Source organism: Lithobates pipiens, unplaced genomic scaffold (genome assembly GCF_037356315.1).
Source record: "Lithobates pipiens isolate NorthernLeopardFrog02 unplaced genomic scaffold, aLitPip1_a1.2 Scaffold_1, whole genome shotgun sequence".
In the NCBI taxonomy this organism is placed as follows: domain Eukaryota; kingdom Metazoa; phylum Chordata; class Amphibia; order Anura; family Ranidae; genus Lithobates; species Lithobates pipiens.
Window position 1 is genome coordinate 73,893,758 of NW_027507685.1, and position 26,044 is coordinate 73,919,801.

General features: G+C 43.8%; 1 protein-coding gene and 1 long non-coding RNA gene across 2 annotated transcripts in view; one reads left to right on the forward strand and one right to left on the reverse strand.

Annotated features, from left to right (window-relative positions):
• Nucleotides 1–438: 438 nt before the first annotated feature.
• DHX34 (DExH-box helicase 34) overlaps nucleotides 439–26,044 on the reverse strand; it is a 78,501-nt gene continuing 52,895 nt past the window's right edge. The window contains exons 15-17 of the mRNA XM_077456315.1: nucleotides 25,500–25,676; nucleotides 18,126–18,255; nucleotides 439–1,246 (exon numbers count right to left, since the gene is read on the reverse strand). Coding sequence (XP_077312441.1) covers nucleotides 1,110–1,246; nucleotides 18,126–18,255; nucleotides 25,500–25,676 — 444 coding nt within the window. The 3' untranslated portion in view covers nucleotides 439–1,109. The remainder of the gene's footprint in view (nucleotides 1,247–18,125; nucleotides 18,256–25,499; nucleotides 25,677–26,044) is intronic.
• On the forward strand, nucleotides 1,246–2,388 carry LOC143933483 (uncharacterized). The gene is made up of 2 exons (XR_013263106.1): nucleotides 1,246–2,034; nucleotides 2,140–2,388. It is a non-coding gene; the product is annotated as an uncharacterized LOC143933483 (long non-coding RNA).

A 26,044-nucleotide genomic window follows, 5' to 3' on the forward strand; every position in this document is an offset into this window, starting at 1 on the left:
CCTGCCCCCGGCGCCCGCATCTTTGGACTTGATTGATAGCAGCGGGAGCCAATGGTTGCGCTACTATCAATCTATTCAATCAAGAGCCGGGACAACAGGCCAAGAGGTAGAGCGAGTTTCTGTCATGGGAACGAACGGTCAGTGTCAGAAGATTTTTCACTTTAATGTGAAAAAACATGAGGGTTTACAACCCCTTTAAGATATGCCCTGGAATTAATAAAAACTGGCGCAGGCAGATTATGAAAAAGTGTCTCTCGTGCATTTTGCAAGTGGTAAAGAATGTGCAAATTCATGTACCTGTCAAGAATTTGTACTTGAATTTGGCTAATGCTGTTCCACGTTTAGAATGCATGTGAGACACTTCCAAATTCTGTCTGAGACAGTTTTTCTCTTTTTACACCAAAAGAGAGTTGGAAAGTTAGAATGAGAATAAAATACTGAATGTGTAGATGGACTTTTATTGAGTAGCAAACATTCTGGCTCCAGTCAGTACACTTGCAGTGTCTCCTTATGTGCAGGTACAGTAGTACGCATTGATGGAATTATTCCAGTTTCCAAGCCGTCCATTAGTAAAGTCCTTTAACTGGTAGACCATGCCAGCAATGAAAGGAACAGTTGTTTCCAGTTTTACCCGACTTTCTCCACACTTACAGGGCACAGTGGTTGCCCACAACCAGAGATGGGATCTTGTTACCTGATCCAGATGGCATGTAGGGAAAGTCATCTCCATTCTTGACATCGAGGTAGACCCCTCCGCAGGACTTGACAAAGTACATGTTGCTGATTTCAAACATGCTGGCACAGAGCTTCTCCCTGTGTCATTTACCAGTTCCGAGGGTGCGGGCATTGAGACAGGAGACCCTCAAAGAACAGAGGCAGCAGAAAACACAAAAAAACAGCACCTTCATGGCAATAGCTAGTGTGAATCCTGTAGACCAACCATCCTCTCAGGTATCTATATTTAGAATATCTTTGATAAAACCGACCAAGGCTGTGCTGATATTGTTGTGGCCTCAGGTGACAAAGTCCTTGATTATATCTAGGATAGTAAATATATGCAGTGTAGGTGAAGGAACACACAGGTGTGATGATTCCCAGCATGTGTTTTTCTAAGAGTTCAGATGCTGCCTCTTGTGTTTGAGAATCTCAGTGGGCGTCAAGGTGAGGTCCTTGTCACATATATCACAGTGATATTTCTTGTGTAGAGAAGTCAGTGAAGAGGGCTTTATTCCTGGTTCTTCTGACTCTATAGAAGAACAATATTAAGAGTTAACACTTTTCATTGTAATGTATATGTAGACGTTTTCAAGTCCTGTCTAGTGCTGCAATATAAGATAATAACATACTGTACATCTGCTTTGCTCATGTGCATGCATGTCTTTAGGATTATAGTGCAACCAGAGAAAACTGTCACCTCTGCATAGTCAAATTATCTGTTTGGTGCTGATCATATGTTATGGGGGTTGTTTTTAAGGAGCCAAGTAGCACAAGGTTTAATGGCATCAAAATATAAGGCTCCGATTCTATTCAGTGTTGCTGCACCCTTCTGAGATCAATTAAAAGAATATAATATCAATTAAAAGAAAACTGATGGTACTGGAACAATTAAATGTATGTAATTCATGCACCACCAATATTAACCTACAGTGATAGCGTGCCTGTAAATTATAAAATGCCCACAGCTGCAATCAACTATTGTGTGTTCCCACATCAAAGGTAAGTGTATATATAAAGAAAAAAAAAAAGTGTTGTGCTGTAGAGTAATAAGAAACTGTATATTATATATTTTTTTTTTTTTTGAGAACACAGCTATTCTGCCACATTATTTTTACACTTTCAATTAATCTCTTTTTGACACATTTTTTCCAGGTACACTATGCACTTTTTGTGCACACATAGTCTATTGGACCAGGCTGTGACCACCGAGCACTGTTCTCTATCCTTGGAGAGTTCCCCCATCTCAACCCCGGGGGAGACATCCCTGTTACCCCTTTCTTCCTTGGTGGATACCGGACCAGGGCTTGAGCCTGTGTAGTTAGTATCCCAAATTATCTTCACCTTGTTGGGTTATAATCTCCCTGTCCTCCCTTATTCTAATCTAAGGGCATTATCATTAACCCCTGTCCATTTCTTTTCCAGTATATTACTTCACAACACTCCTGAATGGCTGTAATGCCAGGAAACAAATTGAGTGCCACAAGATTCCCAAAGTTACCTGTTCCTATAATACATGTTTTTTTAACCCATTTATCTTATCATGTATAGTTATTATGTCTAATTCCTATTTGTATTGCATGCTATGTAGCAGCATATTTAGTGTAAGTCATGTGACTATTTGATACAATATTTTTCTTCAATTTAACAATAAATCATGTACTGTTACTTCAACTTTATGTTGTTTTTGTCCATATCTGACAACATGGCGGTTGCCTCATTTAAAGTCCCACACCTCTCTTTTTCTAATTTAGGGGTGGAGGTCACCACGTGTGCTATAGTGTGTGCCAGGTCACATTCAATTCACGGTTTGAGATTGTATATTATATATATATATATATATACACACACACACACACACACACACAGCTTGACAAATTTGCTTTGAATCTAGGAGCCAGCTGAAAAAAAAAGTTAGGAACTAAATCTTACAGGTGGAACATGTAACATGTTCTCGAAGGTGAACTTCTCATTTAACCCTTTCACTGCCAGAGTCATTTTTGCACACATAAAACCCCAAACATTATATATTTTCTGAAAGCAGACACCCTAGAGCAGGGGTCCTCAAACTATGGCCCACTATTTACCCAGCCAGCCCTTCCATGGGTTCTCCCACAAGTTTTCGCAAGCCTCCTCCACTGCTGTCATCAGCGATCAGTGGAGAGCAGGTGGCAGGTTAGTTCAGTACATAGGGCAGGAGGAGGACTGCCCAAATTTCCTTTTGTTAATTTAAATTAAGCTACAGGTGATTGGTTGCTCGGAAACAGGGCAACCAAACACCAGCTTGCTAATATGGAAAGTCACTCTGCTGGCTCCTGCTTCCGGCCTCTGTCCAGAACTGTAATGCCTTCTGGGGGGGCTGGGGTGATGTGAAAGGGGCAGAGGACACTGTTATGGGCAGTGTTCCTGCATTCTGAGCGCAGTGCACCCCTGAACTCTGCATTCTGGGTGCAATACACTTATGAACCCTGCATAATGAGGTATGTGCAGTGTGCATAGGAATTTGTTCATATTATTTTAAAACTATAGTCCGGCCCCCAAACAGTCTGAGGGACAGTGTTTAAAAAGTTTGAGGACCCCTGCCCTAGTGAATAAAATTGTGGTAGTTCCAATTTTTTTATGTCACACAATATTAGCGCAAAGGTTTTTAATTTTAGGGGGCACGAAAACACAATTACCATTTTTTTGATAAAATATAAAAACCGTGAAAATAGATACCCAACATGTCAATACCCTATATTTTCCATACACAACACTTTAAAAGCTCCCTATAAGTCCTCAGTTTAGCGTTAAGAAGGTGGTCTGGTGCTAGAATTATTGCTCTCATTCCAGTGTGCGCAGCGATATGTATACATGTGCATCACAATCAAAGTTCTCAGGTGTAGGTGCATCACCAAAAATAAACTTGCTAAATAAAACAAACAATGTGTAATGCATACATTGTGCAACCATATAATTTATGTATCTTAAATAATTATTAAAGTAACATTATCAAAATCAACACCCACATAGGATTAAAGTGAATAGTCTCTTCATATCTAGTGCAGTTAAAGTGCAAATTCTTCTATACTCATTCAATTGCATATCCAATAACACCTCAGTGGGGCGTGGCTATGTGCAGCATGCTGTAGGACGTGCTGGAACGAGCTCCGCTGAAAATCCTGCCTAATCCTCCTAATAGCACCACCATCCTTCCTCGCCTGGACCAGGGACACACAGCCCCCATGCCAGCAATTACACCACTACTTCTGGCCTGCATTATCGCCATCCCATGATGGCTAGACACGGACAGAGAACCCAGATTCCTCCCGGCCATGATGGTGGCCTACCGCCACACTTGGCGAAGGAGGCCGCACAACGTCTCTTTGCCAAAAAACAACCTACCCAAGGATCCCCCGATGTTCCAGCTGCCTGATCCTGATGAAGAGTTTCTGAATATTGACCTGGGATCCCTGGATGGTATCCCCTGGCTCCTGGCTGAGACACAGGCCTCCTCCCATGTGACACTGACTCAGAGCCCACACTAAGGGATATATTCACTGCCGTTACCAACTGCAGTTCTTCTATCACTGACTTAACAGGGGAGGTGAAGGGCATGAAAGTGGAAATCTCACTGATCCAACATGATATGCAGAAACTGCGGGAATGCACCTCTGCCCTGGAGGGACGCCTCAGTACCTTAGAGGACAAGTGGCAACCTCTAGAGAGATGTCAGACATGTGCAATCTGTGTCCTCTGCCAACACATCTTGGTTGGAGAACATGGAGAACCGCCTGCACCGCAATAACATGCGGGCGGTGGGCATCCCTGAATGGGAGGAGGGTAAAAACCCAGCAGCATTCATTGAGACCTGGCTTGTTGCTACCTTTGGCCAAGATGCATTTTCACCAATGTTTGCAGTGGAGAGGGCCCATAGGGTACCCTGCCCATCCACCACCACAGTGGGACCCCACTGCTTCCCTTTTTGTTTAGTCTCCTGAGTTACAAAGATTGTGATGCTGTCCTATCTAAAGCTAAGTCAGCTGGAGACCTGAAAATGGACAATGCAAAAGTATCCTTGTTCCCGGATTTCTCAGCAGAGGTGCAGAGGCAAAGATCCAAATTTTTGGATATAAAGAAAAAGTTACGTGCACTTAATGTCCAAAAATTCATGTTATATCCTGCAAAGCTAAAAGTTATTGCCAATGGAACCTCACACTTCTTCGACAACCCAGTTGCTGCACTGCACTGGCTAGACAGAGAAGAACAGCTTCTGGCACAACACCCTCCATAAAAACAGAAAGATGTTTCTTGCATTCTTCTTGTATCAACAGGTGCTTTGTTAATACTCCATAGCTCGGTGGAGACAGTTCTGAAGGTTTGATTTCTGAACTGCCGATTTGTTCTACCTTGACTTGGGTTCTTTAATGCTGGTTGAATTACTTGATTGATGTCCTGAGGAAAAATTTAGTTTTTTTTCCCCATGGACAATTTCTCCAAGTTCTTGCCCACTATATAAGTGCCCCCCAAAGAAAGGTCCTGCATGGACTCTATTTTTTTCTCTTTTTCCCTCTTCTTGCCCTTCTTTTTCTACAGGTGGGACTATGTTCTATCTGTGCATCACTGAGGTTGACGCGAGCTTCCACTAGGTGGCGCATCAGTTGTGATTTCTCTACAGAATTGTTATGCTCCAATGTATATTATACGTGCATGTAACTGGAGGTCAGCTTGTGTAACATGAAGGTTATATCCGATTATAAGGAAGAGTCTCTTGGACTCTCCTCCCATTCTAAATAGGTCTCCAGTGTCGAATAATACTAAGCGATTACTATCCCTCTCATGGAACATAAGAGGAATAGGAGATGAGGTTAAACGGGGTGCAATCTTGAAATATTTCTCTGGGTTACAGACCCAATTAGGTGTTAGTGTATTAATCTCTCATACCATTTCATTTGAGTGTGTGCAGCAGCAAATTGATGAGGAGGGCAGGTACGTATTTTTGCTATGCAAACTTACTACTTTACTTGTATTATTACAGCTGTGCATGTCCCCCTGCCTTTCTCCACAGACCCTCTTAAGAAATTGGCCCAATTTATGGCCCTACACCCTAATGTACCGGTATTGGCTCTGTGGGATTTCAATAACACTCTTGGCCCGCACCTGGACTTCCCATACAGCTAAATCTACTGTAGATAAACTCATTTTTGCTTCTTTAATCTCGGATCTGGGTCTGTGTGATGTTTGGCGGAAGAGGCATGCTCAGACTAAATGTTATTTCTAATACTCAGCATCCCATAATGGTCTTTCCCGTATAGATTTGGGTTTGGGAAATGTGGCACTTCTACAGTGAGGATTTTGACTCTGCGTATGAACCCCACCTTCTCTCAGATCATTCTCCATTCTGGGTGCGGTTGGATATAACAGTCTCGCTAACTAGACCAATGTGGCGAGTGAACCCCTTTTGGCTAACTGTGTTTTCATCCCCAGATAGTATACCTGATGCTCTGGGAGAGTTTCTCCAATTTAACAGGAATACCGCTAGTGAGGCTGTTGTGTGGGATCCTCTCAAGGCATTCTTGAGGGGCTGCCTTATCCGAGAGATTACAAGTATTAAAAAAAAAACGATCCGGGGTGTGGGAAGCTAGGGTGCGATATGACCTACAGAGCAGGGAGCAGGCATTGGTAACTAACCCCAGCCAACTTAACCAGGATTCATGGGCAGAGGCTCAATCTCTGTATAATTCAATCATAATGTCAGCAGCTAAAATACTTCCTTCAATAGAGCTACTTTGAGGAAGGTGAAAACACAGGCCACCTTTTGGCTTTGGTGGCTAGGGAACAGAGAGATACTGCTTCCATTTCTGCTATTTGGTCAATGTCTGGGGAGCTATATACTCAGGGTCCTGATATTTCTAATGTTTTCCACCAGTTTTATACTGACCTTTATGAATCTAAAGGCAGCTCCTGCTATGCTGGCCTTTTTTTTTGCAAAATTGCCCCTTTCCTCAGGTATCCGACGATGAAAGAACTCTATTGAATGCTCCAATTACTTTGGAGTAGCTGACAGAGGACCTTGCGAAGGCTCCTCCACATAAATCTCCTGCCTCGGACGGCCTTCCGGCAGAAGTTTACTCACGGTATGGGGGTGTTCTCCTGCCACCGATTGTTGCAGGCCTCGTCAGAGGTGGTGGAGACGGGTCATCTGCCCACTAGTAAGCAAGAGTGCATTATTATAGTGATCCCTTATCCAGGAAAGGATAAACTTCTCCCGGACTCCTACCGTCCCATCTCCTTATTAAATACTGATGCCAAACTCCTTGTGAGGGTCCTAGCCACCAGACTTACTAAAGTGAATCAGTGTTTGGGATTATTGTCATGCTGAAAGACCCAGACACATTTCATCAATGCCCTTGCTGATGGGAGGAGGTTTGCACTCATGATATATGACCCCATTCATTCTTTCATGTACACGGATCAGTCGACCTGTTCCCTTTGCAGAGAAACAGCCCCAAAGCATGATGTTGCCACCCCCATGCTTCACAGTAGGTATGGTCTTCTTTGGCTGCAACTCAGCATTCTCTCTACTCCAAACACGAGTGTTTCTACCAAACAGTTCTACTTTGGCTTCATCTGACCATATGACATTCTCCCAATCCTCTTCTGGATCATCCAAATGCTCTCTAGCAAACCTCAGACTGGCCCAGACATGTACTGGCTTAAGCAGGGGGACACGTCTGGCACTGCAGGATCTGAGTCCCTGGCAGCATAGTGTGTTACTGATGGTAGCCTTTGTTACGTTGGTCCCAGCTCTCTGCAGGTCTTCACTAGTTCCCCCCGTGTGGTTCTGGGATTTTTGCTCACCGTTCTTATGATCATTTTGACCCCCACGTGGTGAGATCTTGCGTGGAGCCCCAGATCAAGGGAGATTCTTCACACCAAGCTGCTTGCCTATTGCAGATTCAGTCGTCCCAGCCTGGTGCAGGTCTACAATTTTGTTTCTGGTGTCCTTTGACACCTCTTTAGTCTTCACCATAGTGCAGTTTGGAATGTGACTGAGGTTGTGGACAAGTGTCTTTTATACTGATATAAAGTTCAAACAGGTGCCATTAATACAGGTAATGAGTGGAGGACAGAAGGACCTCTAAAGAGGATACTGGTCTGTGTGAGCCAGAAATCTTGCTTGTTTGTAGTTGACCAAATACTTATTTTCCACCATAATTTGCAAATAAATTCTTTCAAAAATCAGACAATGTGATTGTCTGGATTTGTTTCCACATTTTGTCTCTCATAGTTGAGGTATACCTATGATGACAATTACAGGCCTCTCTCGTCTTTTTAAGTGGGAGAACTTGCACAATTGGTGGCTGACTAAATACTTTTTTTACCCCACTGTAGGTAGATTGATTCAGAGACAAATCTGGGTTTATTCCCATTTGCTCCACAGCTGATAATATCCGCAGATTGTTTCTAAATTTGCAAATGCCTGTGGACAACCCTGGGGGTAGGGCCATACTGTCCTTGGATGCCGCTAAAGCTTTTGATATAGTGGAATGGCCCTACCTCTAGGAGATTCTGACTAGATTTGGTTTAGGAGAAAACTTTATCAATTGGTAAAGGTCTTTTAATCTGCGCCTAGGGCTAGGCACCGTATCTATAATACCCTCTTCCCTCCCCTATCTTTACACAGAGGCACTCATCAGGGGTGCCCATTGTCCCCATTGCTGTTTGCTCTGACGGTGGAGTCCCTAGCTATACTGATCCATAATACACTCACAATTATAGGGTTCCGCAGAGGTTCTTTGGAAGAGAAGGTGTCTCTCTATTCAGATGATGCTTTGCTCTATCTGGAGGACACTACTGCCTCCTTGCGGACAGTGATGGAGACTATTATTGAGTTTGGTAGGTTCTCAGGCTTTACCATTAACTGGTCTAAGTCAATCCTGATGCCACTTGAACTAAATGACAACACCCTTGCCAATAGGAGCTGGTCAAATAACCGTTGCAAACTCCTTTCGCTATTTGGGGGTAGTGTTGTCCCCAGACCCGTCTAGCTGTTTCTGGTTAAATCTAGGCCCATCGCTGGATAAACAACTGGAAAAATCTCGTAGCTGGTGCCATCTGTTGATGGTGGGCAGAGTGAATTTAATAAAAATGATCTGGGCCCCACAACTTTTATACATTTTTCACAATTCGCCCGTATGGCTTTCTAATAAATGGTTTAAGCGAGTAGACTCCCAGATGCGAGATCTCATCTGGAAACGAAAAAGGGCTCGAATCAGCCTGTATACTTTGCAATTTGTAAAGTATCAGGGTGGACTTGCTGTCCTTGATCCTAAAATGTATTTTTTGGCATCCCAAATGCAGTAATTGGCTGGCTGGGGTTGTGATGGTAACAGGGACCCCACAGTACAATTGGTGACTTCTTCCAACCCCAAATTGACAGCTGACTCCCATATGGAGATGGATCTGACGAGTGTACCCCCTTCTTCACCGACAGCTGATCTCCTGAAAAAAGTATGGAAAGCATTTCGGAGGGCTCCATCTATTGAAGGTCTAATGGGATTCACCCCTATATGGAACAATCTGAACTAACCGTAATTGTATAAGCTGCAGGGCTTCTCTACATGGACAAAAAAGGGGGTCTGGCACTTTTCACAAATCTATAAGGGGACCAAATTGAAATCTTATGAACTATGTGCTAAATTTCAGTTACTCGATATTGCTGTCTTCTATACAAGACCATGCCTCCCTGAAATGTAGGAAGCGGTGGGTAACCGATATTGGAGGTATAGATGAAGAACAATTAGATATGGCCATTGAATCAATCCCTGCGGTCTCTGTTTCGGCCGTTCATAAGCTCTTGCAGTTGTTCATTCTGCACAGAGTATACCGGACTCCTCAGCAACTTCACACATGGGGTCGGAGGGACTCCCTCTATGTCCAAAATGTAAGGTACATCAAGGTGATTTCATACATTTAATCTGGAAATGCCCAAAACTGCATTGGGCGGAAGTCCTTCTAGATTAATAACCTAGCTCAAGTGCCTGTTCCTTTGACTCCTTTAGTGTGTCTATTGGGGGTTACCGATGTTGAGATGTACCCGGGGGGAATGTATCTTATAACCAGGCTACTATATTTGTGCAGTGCCCACTGGGAAACAATGGATAGCCTATGTCAATTTCTTTCTGATAAGGGTGCAAATGGCTTATCGCAGGAATGCTGCCAAAAAATGTGACCTTGATTGGCAGTCTTGGCTGGCTGACCCTAGCCTAGCCCCACCGCAGTAGGTGATGGACAAACTCCTGCGACTGTAACCCACTGCAGATTGTGAGTGGAGGGGTGAGATAAAGAAAAAGAACTGAAATTGTTTTGCCTTCAAGTAGTAGAGTACTTGGTTCCTCAAAATCTGCTAGTTGATGACAATGTCTTCTTCTGAACTTCTAAACTTAGTACCAAGTCCCGGGTTCCTTTTTTCACTTTTTTTTTTTTGCTGCTTTTTTTCTTTTCTCTTCCAAGTTTTGGTTAAGATATGTAATACTGTATACAATGTGAATTGGTGCCGTTAATTCCTGAGAGCTTGTGATCAACTGTTTCCCATGTGGCGGTTCTAACCATTGATTGACATGTAGTCACTTCATGTAATGACAGTGGCAAAAATTAAAATAAAAAACGTTATAGATTAACCACTTCAGCTCCGGACCAATAAACACCTTAAGGACCAGAGGTCTTTTTGCAATTTCGCACTGCGCTGCTTTAACTGGTAATTGCGCGGTCATGCAATATTGCACCCAAACGAAATTTGCGTCCTTTTCTTCCCACAAATAGAGCTTTCTTTTGATGGTATTTGATTGCCTCTGCGATTTTTTTTTTTTGCGATATAAATGGAAAAAGAGCGAAAATTTTGAAAAAAAAAAGATATTTTCTTCTTTTTGTTATAAGAAAAATCGAATAAACTAAATTTTAGTCATACATTGAGGGCAAAATTTATTCAGCCACATGTCTTTAGTAAAAAAAATGTCAATAAGCGTATATTTTTTGGTTTGCGCAAAAGTTATAGCGTCTACAAACTAGAGTACATTTTCTGGAATTTACACAGCTTTTAATTTATGACTGCCGATCTCATTTCTTGAGGTGCTAAAATGGCAGGGCAGTACAAATCCCCCCCAAATGACCCCATTTTGGAAAGTAGACACCCCAAGGAAATTGCTGATGGGTATGTTGAGCCCATTGAATATTTATTTTTTTTGTCCTAAGGGATTGAATAATGACAAAAAAAAAAAATATATATTTTTTTTTACAAAAAGTTGTCACTAAATGATATATTGCTCACACATGCCATGGTTGTATGTGGAATTGCACCCCAAAATATATTCCGCTACTTCTCCCGAGTATGGCGATACCACGTGTGTGGGACTTTTTGGGAGTCTAGTCGCGCACGGCACCCCGAAAACCAAACACCACCTTCAGGATTTCTAAGGGTGCAAATTTTTGATTTAACTCCTCACTACCTATCACAGTTTCGAAGGCCATAAAATGCCAAAATAGCACAAAACCCCCCAAAATGACCCCATTTTGGAAAGTAGACACCCCAAGCTATTTACTGAGAGGCATGTTGAGTCCATGGAATATTTTATATTTTGCCACAAGTTGCGGGAATATTACAAACTTTTTTTTTTTTGCACCAAGTTGTCACTAAATGATATATTGCTCACACATGCTATGGGCATATGTGAAATGACACCCCAAAATACATTCTGCTGCTTCTCCCGAGTACGGGGATACCACATGCGGGGGACTTTTTGGGAGCCTAGCCACGTACGGGACCCCGAAAACCAAGCACTGCCTTCCGGATTTGAATATAAAATGCTATAAAAAACAAACTAACCAGAGTCACCCGTAACACTTATACGGTGATCAGTGGTGAAAGGGTTAACTAGGGGCAATCAGGGGGTTCAAATTTTTATTAGGTAGTATATGGGGGTCCCTGGCGCTATATAAAAACCTGACGGGGAACCTAAATAACTAACTGGCTAACCAGCGTCACCAGTGACACTTATACTGTGATCGCTGGTGAAAGGGGGTGAAAGGGTTAACTAGCAGCAATCAGGGGGTTAAAACCATTATTGGGTAGTATATCGGGGTACCTAGCGCTATAAAAACCTGGCGGTGAACCTAAAAAAATAACTAGCTACCTAGCGACTGTAGCGACACTAATGCAGCGATCAGAAAAACGATCGCTTAGTGACACTGGCAAAAGGGGGTGAAAGGGTTAACTAGCGGAAATCAGGGGGTTAAAACCATTATTGGGTAGTATATCGGGGTACCTAGCGCTATAAAAACCTGGCGGTGAACCTAAAAAAATAACTAGCTACCTAGCGACTGTAGCGACACTAATGCAGCGATCAGAAAAACGATCGCTTAGTGACACTGGCAAAAGGGGGTGAAAGGGTTGACTAGCGGCAATCAGGGGGTTAAAACCATTATTGGGTAGTATATCGGGGTACCTAGCGATATAAAAACCTGGCGGTGAACCTAAAAAAATAACTAGCTACCTAGCGACACATGCAGCGATCAGAAAAATGATCGCTTAGTGACACTGGCAAAAGGGGGTGAAAGGGTTAACTAGCGGCAATCAGGGGGTTAAAAACATTATTGGGTAGTATATCGGGGTACCTAGCGATATAAAAACCTGGCGGTGAACCTAAAAAAATAACTAGCTACCTAGCGACACTAGCGACACATGCAGCGATCAGAAAAATGATCGCTTAGTGACACTGGCAAAAGGGGGTGAAAGGGTTAACTCTAGGGGCAATCAGGGGGTTAAATCTTTATTGGGGGGTGATAGGGGGCTACCCTGGACCTAACACTAACTGTCCTGACAGTTTTTACTGTCACAACTGACACTGAATGCATTGATCAGTAAAGAAATGATCAATGCAATCAGTGACACTGTGACTGGGGGGGGAGGGGGGCGATCGGGGGGGGTTTGTGTGCCTGTGTGTACCTACATGTCAGTGTAGTGTTGGTGCACACTTACTTTTACTTTTCTCCTCGTAGTCCGGTCAAAAAGACCGCCCCGAGGAGAATGACATCACTTCCTCCTTCCTGTGTAAACAATACACAGGGGAGGAAGCTTCTCATTGGCCAGGAGCGATCCAGAGGGGGTGGCCGAAAACCAACGGCCATCCCCTCATCACGGAGCGCTCCTGGACCGAATCGGACCGCCGTAACCAGCGGGAGCGGGTGCTGGAAGGCAATCACGTAGATGTACGCGATTGTGCCTGCCTGTGCCATTGTGCTGACGTACAATGGCAATACGGCGGTCCTCAAGTGGTTAAAAAAAAATAACAGCTCAATGATCACAGAACTCTCACCTCCAATCATTAAGTGTTGTGCCTATATATCATCATCCAGCAAGATCTCTTCGATTTATGGATAATTCCAAGCCTCTTGTACATTTCCACCAGTATATCCGTGTTATGGTCCCTTTTAGGACCTGCATATGCGGCCATACTCAAAAGAAGAGAATATAAAGAACTCTCATTGTACAGTATGATGGTACTGGGGCTTTTAATCCGCAACAAGGTGATCCAGACAGGACTAAGTGCTACAATGGATATAAAAAGTCTACACACCTGTTAAAATGGCAGGTTTCTGTGATGTAAAAAAATTAGACAAAGATAAATCATTTCAGAACTTTTTCCAACTTTAATGTGACCTATAAACTGTACAAACTCAATTGAAAAACAACCGGAAATCTTTTGGGGGGGGGGGGGGGTAAAAATATAAAAACTAACATACTGTGGCTGCATAAGTGTCATCATTTAAAGTGCCTCTGATTAACACCAAATAAAGTTTAGCTGTTCTATTAGGTCTTTCCTGACATTTTCTTAAGCCGCGTACACACGTAGCGGTATGTCCGACGTACTTAGTCTGGCGGACTTCCCGCCAGACTGTCCGTCGGACTTTCCGAACGGGCTACTTGCCCACACACGGCACTTTTTCAGCGGACTAATACGGCGTACTAAGTCCGCCGTACTATCCGCCCTACTTTTGAAATGAACGGACTCGCCCACACACGCGGAGGAAAGTCCGCTCATTTCGAGTGCGTCTCCAGGTAGGCGGGGCCCACGAAGGAGACGTCGCTGGCCCCGCCGCCTGGTATGGACTTAAAGGGGAACCCCAACGCCGAAAAAAAAACGGCGTGGGGGTCCCCCCCAAGTCCACAACAGACCCTTGTCCGAGCACGCTACCCGGCCGGCCAGGAAAGGGGGGCGAGCGAGCGCCCCCCCCCCCCCTCCTGAGCCGTACCAGGCCGCGTGCCCTCAACATGGGGGGTGAGTTGGGGAAGGGGGGGGCCGCGCGGCCCCCCCACCCCAAAGCACCTTGTCCCCATGTTGATGAGGACAAGGGCCTCTTCCCAACAACCCTGGCCGTTGGTTGTCGGGGTCTGTGGGCAGGGGGCTTATCGGAATCCGGGAGCCCCCTTTAATAAGGGGGCCCCCGGATACCGGCCCCCCACCCTATGTGAATGAGTATGGGGTACAATGTACCCCTACCCATTCACCTGTAAAATAAAAGTACAAAAAAAAACACAACACACGAGATAAAATACTTTATTGCACAGCTCCGGGGGTCTTCCGTCTTCGGGGGTCTTCGCGCCGGACTCCTCCGCTATCTTCTTGTAGCTCTTTTGCTAGCGGAGGAGTCCAGCTTTCTTCCTCGGCGACGGCCTCTTCTTCCAACTTTGGGGGTCTTATCCCCCTCTTCGGTTCTTCTGCCGGGCCACCGCACCTTCTTCTAGCTTTTACAGGCGGTGGCCCGGTCTTCTGTCGCCGCCGCCGCCTTCCGTTCTTCTTCTTCATCAACCCATGTGACATAAACCCATGTGACACCGCCCCTTGTCCCTATATAAGTGGCAGCGCAGAGCGTCCCTGGCATTGCGGCCGGAGAGATCGTCGAGTCAACATCTCCTGGAGAAGAAGAAGAAGAACGGAAGGCGGCGGCGGCGACAGAAGACCGGGCCACCACCTGTAAAAGAGCTAGAAGAAGGCGCAGTGGCCCGGCAGAAGAACCGAAGAGGGGGACAAGACCCCCGAAGTCAGAAGAAGAGGCCGGCGGCGAGGAAGAAAGCCGGACTCCTCCGCTAGCAAAAGAGCTACAAGAAGATAGCGGAGGAGTCCGGCGAGAAGACCCCCGAAGACGGAAGACCCCCGGAGCTGTGCAATAAAGTATTTTATCTCGTGTGTTGTGTTTTTTTTGTACTTTTATTTTACAGGTGAATGGGTAGGGGTACATTGTACCCCATACTCATTCACATAGGGTGGGGGGGCCGGTATCCAGGGGCCCCCTTATTAAAAGGGGGCTCCCGGATTCCGATAAGCCCCCCGCCCGCAGACCCCGACAACCAACGGCCAGGGTTGTCGGGAAGAGGCCCTTGTCCTCATCAACATGGGGACAAGGCACCCCCCATGTTGAGGGCACGCGGCCTGGTACGGCTCAGGAGGGGGGCGCTCGCTCGCCCCCCCCCTTTCCTGGCCGGCCGGGTAGCGTGTTCGAACAAGGGTCTGTTGTGGACTTGGGGGGGACCCCCACGCCGATTTTTTTCGGCCTTGGGGTTCCCCTTTAAGTCCATACCAGGCGGCGGGGCCAGCGACGTCTCCTTCGCGGGCCCCGCCTACCTGAAGGCCCGCTCAAAATGAGCGGACTTTTCTCCGGGCGGGAAAAGTCTGCTCATTTCAAAAGTACGGCGGACTGGCATACACACGGCCAGATTGTCCGCGAGTCCGGCGGGAAGATTGGAGTGCAACACGCCATTCTAAGTCTGCCGTACTTTCGGGTCAAAAAAGTATGCCGGAGGCTACACGCGGGGGGATTGTTTGGCGGACTTGAGTTTGCCGGACTTTTCCACCGGATTGTTTGATCGTGTGTACGCGGCATTAGACGCATCCTACAGAAAAAGCCATGGTCTGCAGAGAACTTCAGAGCTCTCAGCATCAGAGGGATCTCATTGTTAAAAGGTATCAGTCAGGAGAAGGGTACAAAATAATTTCTGAGGCATTAGATATACCATGGAACACAGTGAAGACAGTCATCAAGTAGAGGAAATATGGCAGAACAGTGACATTACCAAGAACTGGATGTCCCTCCAAAAGTCATGAAAAGAGGAGAATACTACTGATCAGGGAGGCTGCCAAGAAGCCTACAGTAACATTAAAGGAGCTGCAGGAATATCTGGTAAGTACTGGCTGTGGGGTACATGTGACATTCTCCCGTATTCTTCATATGTCTGGGCTATGGGGTAGAGTGGCAATAAGCAAGCCTTTTATGAAGAAAAACATCCAAGCCCGGCCACATTTTGCAAAAACACATCTGAAGTTTCCCAAAAGCATGTGGGAAAATGTGTTATGGTCTAATGAAACCAAGAATGAACTTTTTGGCAATAATTCCAAAAGATATGTTTGCCGCAAAAACAACACTGTACATCAAAGAACACCATACCCACCATGAAGCATGGTGGTGGCAGCATCATGCTTTGTGACACTTTCTTCAGCTGGAACAGGGGCCTTAGTCAAGGTAGAGGGAATTATGAACAGTTCCAAATACCAGTCGATATTGGTACAAAACCTCCAGGCTTCTGCTAGAAAGCTGAGCATGAAGAGGAACTTCATCTTTCAGCATGACAACGACCCAAAGCATACATCCAAATCAACAAAGGAATGGCTTCACCAGAAGATTAAAGTTTTGGAATGGCCCATCCAGAGCCCAGACCTGAATCCCATTGAAAATCTGTGGGGTAATCTGAAGAGGGCTGTGCACAAGAGATGCCTGCACAATCTGACAGATTTGGGGTGTTTTTGCAAAGAAGAGCAAAAAGGGGTGGATTGAGTGACCCTAAAAGATTTGGCACCTCATCTCTTTACAGTAGTAGGAATGATCGAAAAGTTTTTTTTTGGGGGATTATGACGGTGCCACATATACAAAAGGAACTTGAAAAATTGCTAAAAATATAACAATTTTATTACATAGAAACACAAGAGATAAGGTTCATAAAAGTAGGCGTGAATATACAGACTGTTCTACTGGCCAACATATCCATATACATAGAGTAGTCACTGATGAATATCACATCCCTACATGTTTCACCATCAGTGGCTTGTTCAGGGGATAATACAGATCATCTTTGATCAGAAAGGCTCAGAGAGACCCCAAGAAGCACATACCAAGACAGCCCACAAATCGCAGTGAAGGCGGTTCTGTGTAGCCACAGGGGCATACAGGGGCCAAGGAAGACTCTGCTATAGAAAGATGTTGGTACAAGAGCACCAGACAATAAAATCAAACAACAAATGTGAGGATATGACACCATCGCGTGTGAATCACTAGTACTGAGTAGTAGATAGGGATGGTCACCCCTGTCCTCCCAAAAAAAACTTTTCTATCACTGCCAAGCTAATAGACTTGTACCCAAAAAGACTGAGTGCTGTAATAAAATCAAAAGGTACTTCAACAACGTATTAGTTAAAGGGTGTGCACACTTATGCAACCACATTATTTTATTTTTTTATTTTTACTTCCCTCCACCTTAAAGATTTCAGTTTGTTGTTCAACGGAGTTTATTACAGTTTATGGGCCACATTAAAAGATGGAAAAAGTTTTGAAATTATTTATCTTTGTCTCATTTTTTTTTTTACATAACAGAAACCTGACATTTTTAAAAGGGATGTGTAGACTTTTTATATCCACTGTATATGCATTTGGTCCACTTTGGGATTAAGTAAAAGTTTAAAAAAAACGCAATGAGAGTTCTTCTTTAAATGAAGCCTTCGTTAAAAAGATGATGAATACTTTCCAGTGGGCAGTACGTTTAAAATCACCACACTTTGAGCTACAACCACCACTGCTATCCAACGCTTCCAGAGGTGTGTCCTCTGCTGAGCACTGTGGTTCCTCTCACCAAGTTCTGCATCACTACTGTGTCCTGTAGTAATTTAGGAGGTCAACAGGAGGGACCATAGCATGCAGCAGGGGACACACTATCTGACAAACCCCCATAAGTGTTGGATAGTAGTGGTGGCCATAGATCAAAAACCTTTAACAGACTGCCTGTTGCAAGGGCAGGAATTCCTTTTCTCCTTTTGCAGTGTTATTCTGATAAATTCTGCAAGCCAACAGAGTCACTGCTCCTCGCCAGCATCACATACTTACCTCTACTTTTCCCCCCTGCCATGCTGTTACTTGCTAGCAGTGAGAAAATACTGATTGCTTCTAGCTATGAAGCAGCAAGTGACTCAATCCATACAATGGATGCAGTTGCATAGAACCAGAAAGCCTGAAAAAGCTTGAAGAGAAGATCTCACAGAAATGTAAGCTATCAGCATGTGATTCAACAATTGTGCAAAACTGAAACAGATTCTCCGATATCAACTTACCAGTATTCTCTTCCTCTGTACAGCCGTTTTGATGTGCCATGCGTTCTAGAGGTGTAAATGGCATGTATAGGCCACAGCGAGGACAAGTCCAGAATGTGCGCAAACAGTCACTGTACAAATCAGCAGCACTCTGCATGAAACAAACATGAACGGTAATTGACACACACTGAGAACTTCAAGATAGAGTGTACGTAAACTCATACCAAGAAAAAAAACTCATAAAGCTGTTATATAAATGTTTTTAATCAAATTTTTTTTTAAACTGAAAAAGCATGAGACCGTTATTAGCATATAAAATGAGGATGGCATTATGTGGAAATCAACAATCAACAGGCAGTAGAATGGGCACATTTCCTGCAGGGGGACCTGACAACTTTCGTTTTGTACTCCCCATTAGCTTACATGGCAACTAAGCTAGACCAAAATGCTGAAAAAATACTAACCAATATCAACTCTCTCATTTGCTAGGCATGAATATTTTTAAAAGGTTAGTTTACCTTTTCAGAAAAAAATCATTAAAAAAGGTGAAAACCATACAGCCCCCCACTTTAAATACCTCTGTGAATGCTGGGCTGTCAGTGCCTATGCAATCGGTGTAGCGGTCCAGGGACTTGAAATCTCTTTCACCTTGCAGTGCTTTCAGAACAGATCAGAGTGATTCTGATTGGTCAGCTGTATTACAGAGCATCATTCTGATCAATCACAGAAGCGCTGCAGGAAGACGAGGAAAAAGAGAGGGGATTTCAAATCCCTGGACCACTGCATCAACTATGTGGGCACTGACAGCTCATCATCCACAGTGGTAAATGCAGCAGGGACTGGGGGTGAGGAGAGTGTACAGCAGTGGTTCTCAACACCCACTAACAGACCAAAATTGAAGTATTACCTTAGGGAGATGCAGACTAGAATACTGTAATCACTGAGCAACCAATGATATCTCCTGTGATGTATTTCAGTTATATTGCAAACCTGGCCTGTTAGTGGGTCCTGAGGACAGGGGTTGAGAACCACTGGTGTACAGTGTTAGTTCACCTTTTATTTTTTTCTGAAAAACAGTGAACACTTTAAATATATTGGAGGGGAATATTACCAGTAGCTATTTCATTATAGTTACCTTTTGCTTTACATTTACCATTCTTTAAATTTAAAACTGTACCTGAAATAACTATGCAGAGGCAAAAGGCTTGCTGTAATTGCTCTTTGGCAAGCTACATAGTGCAATACATATAGAAAAATGCATTTAAAAAAAGTTATAAATTGATTTGCATTTCATTGACTGAAATACATTTTTTTTTTTTAAATATCTGTTTATTTCAGAAAAATAATAATGAAAGACGCAAATAGTGTACACATATTATGGATGAACATATACAAATACAAAGTCAGGTGGCTAATACCCGTAGACCAGCAGGGGCAAGCAACTCAAAAATAGAAAAAGTTGAAAGCATTGTACCGGTAATAGTCAAAAGCCTGGGTCTGGGTAAACAATGTAACAAACTTTATTATAATATCCACTATATATAGCTTGGATTATGTCACAAAAAGGAGAATAGGAGGGAGGGGGGAGACAAGAGAAAGGAGAAAAGGAGGGAAAGTAGGGAAAGAGGTGGGGTAAAGGGAAAAAGGGGGGCGGAATAATATAGTAGCTGGTTCCAAGGGGCATTTTAGTCTGGGAAAGCATATCAACAGAAATTACCACAATGCAATAATAATCTAGTAGAGAACCTAGAACGTTAAGGAGTATCATTTGGTTGGTCCATAGAGGAAGGGTACACGATGTCTTTATATCTTGAAGTGGTTTAAAATGTGAACCAAAGGGCCCAAATGTTTGTATGATGGCTAACGTTGTCTTGGGTTCTGTGGGTAAGCTCCTCTAACAGACAAACTTAGTAAATTTTTTGTAGCCAGCTTCTCAGGAATCTTTAGGTCACCCCATAAAGCAGGTATAAGGGCCTTGGCCACATTCAAAAGATGTGTAATAAGGGAACGTTTATATGGTCGGACTGGTTCAGAGATGACATAAAAGAATTGTCCATGGAGGGAAGAGTGAGAACTATGATCTTGTTGATGAGGTTAAGTACACCTGACCAGTACGGGCGGATTTAGGGCAGTCCCACCATATATGGGCATGAGAGGCATGATTCCCACAATTCCTCCAGCAAAACGGCGAGTTGGAAGGGAAAATGCAATGTAACTTAATTGGAGTGTAATGCCATCTGGTCAAAAGTTTGTAATTGGTTTCCTCCATTTTAGATGAGATTGAAGAGGTACGAGATAACGCTAGGACAACTTCACCACATCAAAAGGACAATGGACTAGGCCATGTACCGTCAAATCTTGGGCGAGAACCTCCTTCCCTCAGCCAGGGCATTAAAAATGTGTCATGGATGGGTATTCCAGCATGACAATAACCCAAAACACAAGGCAACAAAGGAGTGTGTCAAGAAGAAGCACATTAAGGTCCTGGAGTGGCCTAGCCAGTCTCCAGACCTTAATCCCATAGAAAATATGTGGAGGGAGCTGAAGGTTTGAGTTACCAAACATCAGCCTTGAAACCTTAAAGACTTGGGGAGGATCTGCAAAGAGGAGAGGGAAAAAAATCCCTCCTGAGATGTGTGCAAACCTGGTAGCCAACTACAAGAAACGTCTGATCTCTGCAATTGCCAACAAGGGTTTTGCCACCAAGTACTAAGTCATGTTTTGCGAAGGGGTCAAATACTTATTTCACGCATTAAAATGCAAATCAATTTCTAACTTTTTTGAAATGCATTTTTCTGGATTTTTTTTGCTGTTATTCTCTCTCTCACGGTTAAAATAAATCTACCATTAAAATGATAGGCTGATCATTTCTTTGTCAGTGGACAAATGTACAAAATGAGCAGGGGGATCAAATACTTTTCCCCTCACTGTACAATACAATACATAGTACACAATGCAGCAGTCTATTTTTCTCACTTCCCCTTAATGTGGTATTAAACCCAAAACCAAAAATACACTGAGCAAAAATTATAAACTCAACGCTTTTGTGTTTGCCCGCATTTATCACAAGCTGAACTCAAAGATCTATGACTTTTTCTATGTACACAAAAGGCCCATTTCTTTAAAATATTGTTCACAAATCTGTCTAAATCTGTGTTAGTGAGCACTTCTCCTTTGCCAAGATAATCCATCCACCTCACAGATGTGGCATATCAAGATGCTGATTAGACAGCATGATTATTGCACAGGTGTGCGCCTTAGGCTGGTCACAATAAAAGGCCACAGTAAAGTGTGCAGTTTTATCACACAGCACAATGCCACAGATTTCGCAAGTTTTGAAGGAGCGTGCAATTGGCATGCTGACTGCAGGAATATCCACCAGAGCTGTTTCCCTTGAATGGAATGTTCATTTCAGAGAATTTGGCAGTACATCCAAGTGGCCTCAACTACAGACCATGTGTAACCACATCAGCCCAGGACCTCCACATCCAACATCTTCACCTTTAAGATCTGAGACCAGCCACCCGGACAGCTGCTGCAACAATCGGTTTGCATAACCAAAGAATTGCTGCACAAACTGTCATAAACCGTCTCAGGGAAGTTCATCTGCATGCTCGTCGCCCTCATCAGGATCTCGATCTGACGGCAGTTTGTCATCGTAACAAACTTGAGTGGGAAAATGCTCACATTCCATGGCATCTTGCACTTTGGAGAGGCGTTCTCTTCACGGATGAATCCCGTTCTTCACTGTACAGGGCAGATGGCAGACAGCATGTATGGCGTTGTGTGGGAGAGCTTTTTGCTGAGGTCAACGTTGTGGATTGAGTGGTCCATGGTGGCGGTGGGGTCATGGTATGGGCAGGCGTATGCTATGGACAACGAACATAGGTGCATTTTATTGATGGCATTTTGAATGCACAGAGATACCAGAACGAGATCCTGAGGCCCATTGTTGTGCCATTCATCCACGACCATCACCTCATGTTGCAGCATGATAATGCACGGCCCCATGTTGCAAGGATCTGTACACAATTCCTGGAAGCTGAAAACATCCCAGTTCTTGCATGGCCAGCATACTCATCGGACATGTCACCCATTGAGCATGTTTGGGATGCTCTGGATCGGAGTATAAGACAGCGTGTTCCAGTTACTGCCAATATCCAGCAACTTTGCACAGCCATTGAAGAGTAATGGACCAAGTTTATAATAGAGTTTATAATTTTGCTCAGTGTATAATGTATTTAAGCTTGCCAATCATTAGATCACTGAGCCCTGCAAAATCTGGTGCAGCTCTGCATAGAAACCAATCAGCTTCCAGGTTTTATTGTCAAAGCTTAATTGAACAAGCTGCAACGTTTTTTTTTTCTTTTTAAGATAAAGGTTTTACATAAATGGTTTGTCCCATTTCTGTTACTGATATATTCTGCTGGAGAGCTTGTTCTTTTGAAAAATAACTGACTTGCTGGCTGGAACACATGGTGAAAATAGAAGAAAGAAAGCCTAAAAAATAAATATGAATTAAGCCACCACATAAGAAATGGTAAGCTGCAATATAAAAATTGTTTGCTTTTGGTTTTAATACCACTTTAAAAATTGTGCCCAAGGGCACTAAAATATTTTGTTTCTTAGCTAGCATTAAATTGGCTTTTAAAACATAAGAGAGATTTAAAACAACCTCTCTAGCTGTATGTACTCTAATTTATTCTCGAAAATCCTCCAAGATCAAAACTCAGTGCTGCAATTTTCTATAAAATGCAATGCAATATAGCAACCAGGAAACGTTCTGTACGCAGATGGTGTAATGAACACCCCCAGAAATGTAATTTCCTGCTGTGATTGGCTCACTGATTTTCCCAGAAGTCTGAACTAAGATACAAATCTGATTTCGGGAGTTCATATCCTCTGCAACGTTATTTTTGGCGAGATATTTCCAAAGGGCTAATCATGTCTAAATGGATTCAGACCCACTTTCCTCATTAGAACCCTGCAAGTACAGCAGCTGATTAATAATTAACAAGTCACTCCCATTTGCACATGGGACATAAACAGATGTATATTCGGAATAACAAAAGGTAAGAATCTGCAACACAGTTTGTTAAAATCCCTGCAATGTACATAGACCACCCAGAGGGGAATGTTTTTTTTCTCAACAAAAGCGGAGTTACTCTTAAAAGCACAGGTGTGTAAATGTTGGCCTAGGACCTTATTCAACTCTCCTGTACTACCTTTGGCAGTACTCCAGACCTTTTAAAAGAATAGGACTATTTTTCCATCTTGTTAACGACCGGAAAATAAATGCTGTAATTTTTGCCCTTAGAATAAAATCATCACTTCCACAGCTCTGAATTTGGTAAGAGAAGCAGAACGAGAAAGAAACAATGATGCCTTTAACATTACCAGCAGATGGTGTTTAACCACTTGCTTACTGGGCACTTAAACACCCTTCCTGCCCAGACCAATTTTCAGCTTTCGGTGCTCTCACACTTTAAATGACAATTACTCAGTCATGCAACACTGTACCCAAATGAATTTTGTGTCCTTTTTTTCCCACAAATAGAGCTTTCTTTTGGTGGTATTTGATCACCTCTGGGGTTTTTATTTTTTGCGCTATAAATGAAAAAAGACCGAAAATTTTGAAAAAAAACGCATATTTCTTTGTTTCTGTGACAGAATTATGCAAATTATTAATTTTTCTTCATACATTTTGGCCACAATTTATACTGCTACATGTCTTTGGTAAAAATAACCCAAATTAGTGGATATTATTTGGTCTTTGTGAAAGTTAGAGAGTCTACAAGGTGTGGTGCGAATCGCACAAAATTGATCACATCTGATTTACTGGTGGCCTATCTCACTTCTTGTGACCCGAACAAGTCAGGAAAGTACAAATACCCCCCAAATGACCCCTTTTTGGAAAGTAGACATTCCAAGGTATTTAGTAAGAGGCATGGTGAGCTTTTTGATGTTGTCATTTTTTCCCCACAATTCTTTGCAAAATGAAGATTTTTCATTTTTTTTATTTTTCTCCACAAAATTGTCATTGTAATAGGTTATTTCTCTCACGTGGCATGTGTATACCACAAATGACACCCCCCAAAAAATTCTGCTACTCCTCCTGAGTATTACAATACCACATGTGTGGGACTTTTTCACAGCCTGGCCACATAGAGAGGCCCAACATGCAGGGAGCGCCATCACGTGTTCTAGAAGCATAAATTACACATCTAACTTGTTGACTACTTATTACACTTTTGAAATACCAGGACAATGACACGTGACACTGATGACAGATGGCACTGATACGTGGCAATGATGACACTTATACGTGGCACTGATGACACGTGGCACTGATGACAGATGGCACTAATATGTGGCACTGATGACAGATGACACTAATATGTGGCACTGATGACACGTGGCACTAATATGTAGCACTGATGACACGTGGCACTAATACGTGGCACTGATGACACGTGGCACTAATACGTGCCACCGGTGACAGATGGCACTAATACGTGGCACCAATGACGCGTGACACTGATGACAGATGGCACTGATAAGTGGCATTGATGACACGTGACACTGACAACAGATGGCACGTGACACTGACAGGTGGCACTGATGACAAATGGCACTGATACGTGGCACTGATGACAGATGGCACTAATACGTGGCACTGATGACAGATGGCACTAATACGTGGCACTGATGACAGATGGCACTATGTGGCACTAATAACACGTGGCACTGATGACAGATGCCACTTATACGTGGCACTGATGACAGATGGCACTGGGGACAAATGGCACTGACAACAGGTGGCACTGGGGACAGATAGCACTGCGGGCAGGTGGCACTGGGGTGGGGTGGATTGCACTGGGGCGGATGGCACTGGGGCAGGATGGCACTGGGGGGGGGGGATGGCACTGGGGCGGAGCATAGCACTGGGGGGGGGGATGGCACTGGGGGAGGATGGCACTTTTTTTTAACTTTTTTTTACACTTTTTTTTTTTTTTTTTTTTGTACACTGACGGCTGCTGCAGCCGTTCTTCTCTCCCCTCTCACACGCTGTCTGTGTGAGGAGGGAGAGCGGCGCTGAGAGATGATCTCATATGTTTACATATGAGATCATCTCCCATTGGACACGCCGATCACGCTGTAAACGGCCGCTGTGATTGGCCGTTTACAGCGATCTGTGTTTGCCTGTCCCCGGGGGACACGGCAAACACAGAACTTCCGCGATGCGCGCCCGCGGCGGCGCGCATCGCGGAAGTAAACACCAGGCCGTCCAGGGACGGCCAGGCGTAGGAAGCCGCCCGCCCTAAGGCCGTCATTCGGCTATAGGGCGGGCGGGAAGCGGTTAAATAACTGATGCATATCTATATTCCCACTTACCCTCAAACAGTTATAAGTCAGGAAGTTGGTCACCGTGTATCCACCTTTCACATCATCAGGCTTCATATCCTCATTGCTGAAAACACCCTTTAAGCTGATGGCATCAGGGACTGGCTGAGGACCCACATACAGGTTCTGCATTTCTAAACCTGCCAGACGCCTCATACTGTACTTTACCTGTCAGGGAGTGTAAACACAACATGATCAGAGAACTACAGATAAGTCTACAAGATGTTTGCGTGATCTGATTTGATGTATTGCAAAGATTTGCTGCTATCCAGGGCTCCATTAAAAGATTTTCCATCACTTCTTGGCCCAATGACAGTAGTTTCACTGGCATGAGGATAAATATCTAACAAGTCTAGAATCCCTGTCGGATTTTTATTGCCGCCTTGTCACAGGAAGGAAACGATCCTGGGTTATAGGTATTTCATAATTTTCATCTGCATGTTTGGGTAGCAAGCAGCAAAGGGGGTCTGCAAAGTGTCAGCAAAGTGTAAAATACATTTTTGGCTTGGGCCTCATGCACACTGCAGGTTTTTTTA